Source organism: Triticum aestivum, chromosome 1A (genome assembly GCF_018294505.1).
Source record: "Triticum aestivum cultivar Chinese Spring chromosome 1A, IWGSC CS RefSeq v2.1, whole genome shotgun sequence".
NCBI classification, from domain to species: domain Eukaryota; kingdom Viridiplantae; phylum Streptophyta; class Magnoliopsida; order Poales; family Poaceae; genus Triticum; species Triticum aestivum.
The window spans coordinates 554,980,878-554,989,116 of record NC_057794.1 but is presented as its reverse complement, the minus strand read 5'-3'; the positions used below and the strand labels follow the sequence as shown (position 1 = coordinate 554,989,116).

Below are 8,239 nucleotides of genomic sequence, written 5' to 3'. Positions count from 1 at the left end.
TTTGGGTCAACTGACTAACAAATATGAAGTATACCCTACAAAAAGTGTACTCTTGGATATGTATTCGAACGAGGTTTTCCACGGTATATTTTTTTATGAAATATAGTTTACATATTATTGGTCAAATCTATGGTCAAATTTTGAGCCAAAATAAGAGGAGGCCTAATAAACCAGGATGGAGGAAATACAAAATTAATGCACACTTCAGTAATTTAGTTGCAACTGTACATTGCACAATACTTCCTATAGCTATAGGTCAACATGTAAACTCACAAAATAGCATAGCTTGTACATGTAACAACTCGAAGTGTTACCATCTAATCATCCAGGAAAAAAGGAAACTACCACTTTGTTTTGACTTTTGATAGCTCAAATTGACACAAGACATCAAAATGATCTTGAAATGAGCTTTCCAAAAGGACGTATGTAGAATGACATATTAGCTACTTATCCAACTCACTTATGAGGTCCCAATCTAACTTTCACATTTTGCAGCTCAGCCCAAGAATGCCAATTTTGTTGAAGAGAGATATGTCATGTGCAGATTAAAGAAAATGTAGCAAAATCTATAAATGCTGCAATAAGATGAACTCACACTATATGTCCTGTACATGCACAATTGCACACACGGGCCATGGATATGCACTGCAAGCATATATTACATATCCATCTCTTTTGAACAAACATATGCTACATTGTTCACACAATTTATGAGCACTTAGCTTAATAAGAAAAGCAAGGGGTTTCTCTAATGCACCAGATCTGATTTAAACAGGCAAAAACAGATCACGCAAAAAGAAGTTGGTATTAGAAGTTGGCCCTGCTGTTCGAATCAGCACGTCCAACAGAGACCGGTTTAACCTTTTTATCTAGTAATAACTATTTCACATGACAACTCTACCTTAGCATTTGAAGGGGAGTCAAGTCTTGACAATCAAACCTAAGTTGTTATATCCAGTTTGCCAACTAAAATGCCAAAATTCCTTGGATTCTGACTCAAATATGTGCACAATATTGCCTCCCTTGCAAACTGTTGTTTCATGTCAGTCTAATAACCTATGAGCAACCAAAGCCATGCATTTTTCCACGGACCCAAACTAATCAATTTTACAGAAACACAAACACATCAAGCAAAGCATTGAGCGAAGGAGGACCTTATGGAGCAGCCGCTTATTGCGCTCCTCCGCCTCCTGAGCAAGCCTCTCCAACCTCCTTAGCATCCCGGAATACATCTCCTCCGCCTCGGTTGCTTGCTCTCCGATGTTTGCTGGCGGAGGCGGCAGCCACGGTATTGTCGACTCCGCCGTGAAGGTGTGGCACTGGTACTGGCCCTGGAAACGAGGACCCACGTTGACGATCGTGAGGGAGGTGGGGACGAGGCGGGAATCAACAAGGAGGAAGGCGCGGTGGTCGAAAGAGTGGATGGAGAGGTCGGAGGCGACAGAGGGGGCTAAGAGGAGAAACACGACAGGGTGGGTGAGGGCCAGAGATTTGGAGAGGGAGCGGGCGACGGCGGCCTCGCGCATGGAGGGGCGGCGCGTCGCCCACGCGCTGCGGCGGGAGGAGAAGAAGCCGACGGTGGCCGTGCCCGGGCGGGCGGGGGAGTAGGGCTTGAAGCAGTCGAGTGCGTTGGAGAGGACGGAGCGTCGGGCGAGCGACGAGTGGCCGGTGACGTAGATGGGTAGGGTTGGGGCGGGATCATCGTCGGGGAAGGAAGGGGGGAGGGCGGCACGGCCGAGGAGTATCCCGTCGCAGTCCCCGCCAGCGGCTGCACAGCAGTCGAGGAGCGCCGCGAAGGCCTGAAAGGAGACGGAGAGCTTCGCGGCGTCGGCGTCGGCGGCGGCCATTCCTGGACTGCGATGCGATCTGGGGTTTGGCCGTTCGAGGGCTGCTTCGGCCTTCGGAGCGTGTACTTATCGGTTTATCGATCGGTCAACTATTTTCCACTTCAGTGTCAGCTTTTTAAGTACCGTCAGATCTTTATGCAACGGCTCAGATTCGTCCCCACTCGTACATCCGCAGTCACCACACTCTTCACTCCTGTACATTTTTTTGATGGATTCACTCCTGCACTACATTTGAAGGTGCTTATACTGGTGTCACAATTGTCATGTTGCTCTTTCTATGTGACAGTGAAACGGCGAGAGATTGGAGAAAGACATGCTACTTGGTTTCTTCAAGAGCTGGATGATTGATGGCTTTCTCAACAAGGCTCCTTAGTTTAGGCAATGGAATAAACTAAAAGCAGCAATGGCATTGATGTTATAAGGACTTAGGCTAGCGTTCAATGGATACTAGAGGAGACGGCACGATCCGCCACGCCTGGCTATTGTCGCTAGTCCGTAGATGATTTTAGGGTGATTGGGTTGACGTAGTTTTTCATTTTATTTTGTGGGATGGTCGGATCGACATAGGTTAAGCCTTGTGTATCTACGTGTCTTGTGTTTTAGGGATCATCAACATGAGCTGCATCTTTTTCTGAAAAACACCCCATATATTAATTAATTAAAAAGTTTTTTTGCGCAGAATTAAAAAGATTATTACAATTGTTCATTACAAAATTTTCCACCCATGGTGGAACACTATTAAGAAGAATGACATTAGATCTACTAATAAACCTAAACTTCACATTTTCGTGAGCCACCCCATTGGTTACCAGATTAATTTTTGCAATTTTAAGATTCTTGATCATCCTGGATATACTCAAGGCTTCTTCTTTTTTCAGATCTAAGCTTCTCATTTGCAAGGAAAGAACAAACAAAATCACTACGGTTTGACCATTTGCACTCTTATACTCTAAGCTATCTGAACTAGTGCTATCCATGCTAAACACTAAGTTTTGATCATCGAGAATACTCCTCTTGCTACCCGTCGTGCTCTCTAGAATGGTTGCAAAGGCACCCTTGCGGTTGGACATGTCGTTGCCGCTATTTGGGAGAGTGGGGAGCCCAAACTTCACATCCTTGGCGCACAAGCTATGAACGGCAGTGTGCTCCACCTACTCATCTCTATACAATCTTTTTCATCGGCCTCGAATAGATTCAGTTCTTTTGGATGGGTCAGCAGCCTCCCCTTCAGCATGGGCGCTCATGTTGATGGAGCTAGCACCCACGCCTTTAGTGCCATCTACATCCACCAAGTCACCCTAGCTGACTATAGGAGCACCATCCGCAGCTTCTTTCTGTCACAACACAGTAGTGGTAAGGGTCTCAGGAGCACTCAAGATGATGGAGGAAGCGCCTCCCTTAACCCCTACATCAGCCTGATCCGGCTCGTTCACCCACCTAGACACGATGTCCATCCCAGCATCATTGAGAGGCCCCTGTCCTGGGAACCTGCAGCCCCAGCGTCTCCTCCCCACAATTCTACACACCAGCAGAAGTGGGAAACAAAGGCGCCGCAGCGATCGTGAGCTTCTGGACAGTCATGGTCACTGCCTTGACCACCTTCTCCAGCAGCTTGGACCTGCCCGCCATTTCCACATCTCCAGGGGTCACCGATAGACCTCCATAATCAAGGAGCCGCCAGGTCGAAGCCCCCCAAAGCGTGCAAATCCTTCGGAAGCGCAGGAGCCTTGAGGTTAATGGAGAAGTTCTTCTTCCGTAGCTCGCTAGGGGCTCCACAGAAACCAAGTTGTAGTGTGCCCCATGATGTTGTAGCAGAAACAAAATTAGGCAACTTTTCTTATTTAACAGGAAAATATAACTTGTTAGTGCCCCCAACGTCGGTTGTGTCAATGGATTTCCTCACTGGCTCGTCCACTTGATGCTTGACGCCGGACGCGGATGTACTCATTGATGATCTTCTTCTTCTTGTGTGACACCGCAATGACGGTGCCGAGCTTGTCGCCTTGTGACGGTGATGTGGTATGGGAGCAAATATTATTTGTGCCTACAAAATAACTAAAGACATTTAAAAATGTTCACCGTTTTATCTTGAGTGAATGATCACCGTTTTGTGATATTTTTTGAGGGTTTTTTAGGGGATGCTATTCTTTTAGGTGATCACCGTTTTGTGATAATTTATCGGTTCATGGGTTTCGGCCGAGTTACCGACTGAATCAACACGCGCTCTAGATATTATTATTCCTTATTAGGCCAGGCCTAAGGCATTTGTCTTTTTTAATAGAAAAGGGAGACCAAGGCCCAAGGAGGTGGAGCACAATAAACCCCAAAATTCGATATAACATTTCAGATACGTACGCCGCCGTCGTCATCCGGCTGGATCTCCACCACTACGGGACGATGGCAAAGAGGTCCAGGAAGAAGAAGGATCAGCCGGCGGCGGCGGCAGAGAACCTCCCCGATGATCTCCTCGTGGAGGTTCTTGCGCGGGTGCCGTACAGATCCCTCTGCCGCTTCAAGTGCGTGTCCAAACCATGGCTCGCCCTCTGCTCCGACCCCGGCATCTGGAAGAGGTCGCCGCAGGCCCTATCGGGCTTCTTCTGCTACGCCTGCGACGACCAGAAGCACGAGCTCCGCTTCCTCGGCCTGCCGGGGCGAGGCCAGCCCCTCGTCGACCCCGGCCTCCCCTTCCTGCGCGGCGCGTGGGACGGGGGCGTCCAGACCGTGGACTGCTGCGGCGGCCTCCTCCTTTGCCAATGCTGGAAGAGACCTTCTCGAGCCGGCTCCGCCGGCGTGGAGTACGTCGTGTGCAACCTGGCCACCAAGGAGTGGACCATCGTGCCTGCCACCAAGCAGCTGCACCCGAGCAAGAAGAACACCGTCCGCTTGGGTTTTGACCCACTCGTCCCCTCCCGCTTTGCCGTGTTCGTGCTCGTGCGTGGCCACGGGGTCACCAGAGTGGAGATCTTCTCATCGGAAACCGGGAGGTGGATTTCCAAGGAGAGCGAGTGGGGCGACCGCACCAGCGTGGACGATCACAATTGTTCAGCCTCTGTCTTCTTCGGTGGGGCGCTGCATCTGACAACCAGCGATTCTTCCTTGATCACGGTGGACACCGAGGGGAATACTTGGCGGCAAATCCGAATGTCGCTCAGCCTAGAGGACACCTCGGATTACGGTTATATCGCGCAGTCTCAGGGACGCCTGTATGCAATGCATATGGATTACTGCAATGATAAGTGCGAGCTCTCAGTGTGGGTTCTTGAAGATTATGCTAGTGGGCAGTGGACTTTGAAGCATACAGCTGACATGTCGGGAATGATAGGCCACGATGAGGTGTGTACATTTGTCGCAGTCGATATTGAACGCAAATCGATCTTTTTCCAGACCAATGGGTGGAATGAAAAGTTGTGTCATACCATATGGAAAACGAGAGATGTCGTGTTATGTTCAGTTTTGAGAGGGATTTTAATCTCCGATGCGAACCTTATAACCCTAGTTACATGGAATGTGTCAGATGGTTTGTTAAAATCAGCAACGTAATTGCCTACCGAGTTTGCATGCCACCAATACCTTCATATAAGTGAGCTGTTAAATATGGGTCAGATCTTCTATGCAGCTTGGTTTTCTTCTGTATTTTGATGTTCTGGTCCATGACATTGTGGCTTTGTTCAATGTTAGTTAAAAAGGGTTGATATTTAGTCCGTAGTCACTTCACTTCAATTCCTTTGCTTTGGTCACTTGTGAGGCACTCATGTGGTGGCAAATGCTTGCGATACTCTGCATTTTCTTTTTTTTTTCTATTTATTCCCTGTAATGATATGCATGTTCTCCTTAACCATATTCCTATGTATTTGGAAAACTGGATGAATCGCTCTCCCATTTGTTGTCCGCTGCAGTAATCTCCTATATCACTAAGCTCTTTATGGGTTGAAGAACTGAGAATCAGTTGAGGTGTCCAATTTTGATTTTGGTCAACAATTTTGACCAAGATTGCTACTATATGGAGGGCTGGGCGAATTGATATCTGTGTGGGCTGCGATTTCCCCAGAAGGTTCATATTTTCGAGCTCTCCTCCACTCAGAGGCGCCTCCACCGCCCTTATTCCCTTCCGACCAGCGACGGGCCCTATCCTACTAGCCGCACCTCCCCCTCTCTATCGGCCGCACCTTTCTTCTCCCGAGGATCGTCGCCCTAACTTTCTTGTGTCGCTCAAGCTTGAACGCGGTTTTTGCACGCGCATGACATCCAGCCTGGGACGACCTGGACGGCGGCGTGTGCAGGGGGTCCCGTGTGGCGGCCACACTCAAACTTGCCCCTATGCTAGCGCCGTCTCCTCCCCCATCCTAGCCCCTGGTGCGGTTGCAGCGGCCACAAAATCCGGCGTCTGTGCCACCCCGTGGACGCCCCTATCTGAGGTGCACGTCGGGTGTCACCGTGAACGTCTCGACGTCAGTGCCATAGCCTGCGCCGAGCGAGGGGCGATGGAGCCTGCAGGCGATGCGAGATCAGCCAAAAAGATGGGGGTTCAGTACCTCCCACACGCGACGGCGCACAGGCTTAGATGTGTGTTGGTATGTGTGTTTTGATGTGCTTGCTTTGTTCTAGCGTTGCCCAACTGCCACTTCAGAGCATCTCCACTCGCGCCCCCAACAGCCCCCGAGGCGAGTTTTCTCGCGCCGGCGCCGAAAAAAAACCCCAGTCGCGCTCCCAGGACGCCGAAATCCGTCGGCTCGGCCCATTGTTTGGCCCGGCAATCTCAGGCCGAACCCAGCGCACTGAGGGCGCTTGGGGGTTCCGGCTGAAGGAAAACCGCACATGGGCTACCACTGTCAAGCGAAAACGCATCTTGCACATCCAGATCCCCCCCCCCCATGCATGCTCTTTCACCGCTGTGCCGATCCCGGCGCCGCCTACCCACCCACCGCCGCTAGATAGGCCATTCCCCCACTGGGAAAGAGAGAGTTCCGTCGCGGCGGCCTCCACCTCACTCCTGGGCGAGCTTTCCGGCGCTCCGACCACGCAGCGCGGGAATACCGGTGGCTTCGTGCCTACAACACTTGCCAGGTGTTCAGCAATTTATTTGCTCGGTGATGGACTCGGGCGACAAGGAGGTGCTCGCGGCGCTGCTGGAGGAGGTAGCCGATGCCGACGCCCAGGACGAAGAGCATCTCATGGTCCTCGTCGCTCTGGCCAGCCTGTTCGCGGGCAATGCAAAGCCGCGGCAATGTGGCTCGGCGTCGGGCCGACTGAAGGCAAAGCAAAGGCATCATCTGGAAGGCTATTGCTTGCTCTACTCCGACTACTTCGCCGATGCTCCACTGCACGAGGAAGCAGTTGGCATTCTCGTTCGAAGGAAAGGTACTTGTTCGAGGAAAGAAAGCGTATTAGTGCTCTGGGCTAATCGGTCGGGCAGTGTATTTCAACGCCGTTATCGGATGAGCCAAAAACTCTTCCTCAGGATTGTGAATTCCATCCGTGAGTTCGACAGCTATTTCAAGTGCAAGAAGGATTGCACTAGCACACTTGGATTCACCTCACTTCAGAAGTCCACGACGGCTATAAGGATGCTTGCATACGAAGCTCCCGGTGATTCACTGGAAGACTATGGACGCATGGCGAGTCCGCGGCCATTGAGTGTTTGTACAAGGTCTGCAGGGCAATGATGGCAGTGTTTGGACCGCAATACTTGCGATCACCCAATGTTGAAGACACTGCTCGGATCCTAGCATAGAATGCAGCAAGAGGATTTCCTGGGATGCTTGGAAGCATCGACTGCATGCACTGGAAATGGAAAAACTATCCATTTGCTTGGCAGTGGATGTACAAAGGCGCCAAAGGCGATTGTAGTGTGGTACTTGAGGCAGTGGCCACACACGACCTCTGGATTTGGCACTCCTTCTTTGCTATGCCAGGAACTCACAATGACATCAACGTACTGCAGTGCTCCCCTCTCTTTGCCAAGCTTATTGAAGGTCATTCTCTTCTGGTGAACTTTGAGGTCAATGGACGGCACGACAACAAGGGATACTACCTAGCAGATGGCATCTATCCAAGATGGTCTACATTTGTGAAGACTATCTCAAATCATGTGCCAGGAGGCAAGAACTCCCACTTTGCCAAGTGTCAGGAGGCTTGCAGGAAGGATGTCGAGCGGGCATTTGGTGTGCTTCAATCACGATTTGTTTTTGTCTGGTACCCCGCTTAGACTTGGTCGAAAGATCAAATGTGGGAGGTCATGACTTGATGTGTCATCTTGCACAACATGATCATTGAGAGCGAGCAGGAAGAGCCAGTGTTTGACACTGAAACATATTACAGGCAGGGTCCTCTTGCCCAAATTGATTGCCAGCTACCGGCAACTTGGAGTGCCTTCCTCAATATGCGTCAGGAGA

General features: G+C 50.4%; 1 protein-coding gene across 1 annotated transcript in view; it reads right to left on the bottom strand.

Annotated features, from left to right (window-relative positions):
* Window positions 1–1,910, bottom strand: part of LOC123180910 (uncharacterized) — a 3,712-nt gene extending 1,802 nt beyond the window's left edge. The window contains exon 1 of the mRNA XM_044593093.1: window positions 1,155–1,910. Coding sequence (XP_044449028.1) covers window positions 1,155–1,847 — 693 coding nt within the window. The 5' untranslated portion in view covers window positions 1,848–1,910. The remainder of the gene's footprint in view (window positions 1–1,154) is intronic.
* Window positions 1,911–8,239: the final 6,329 nt, after the last annotated feature.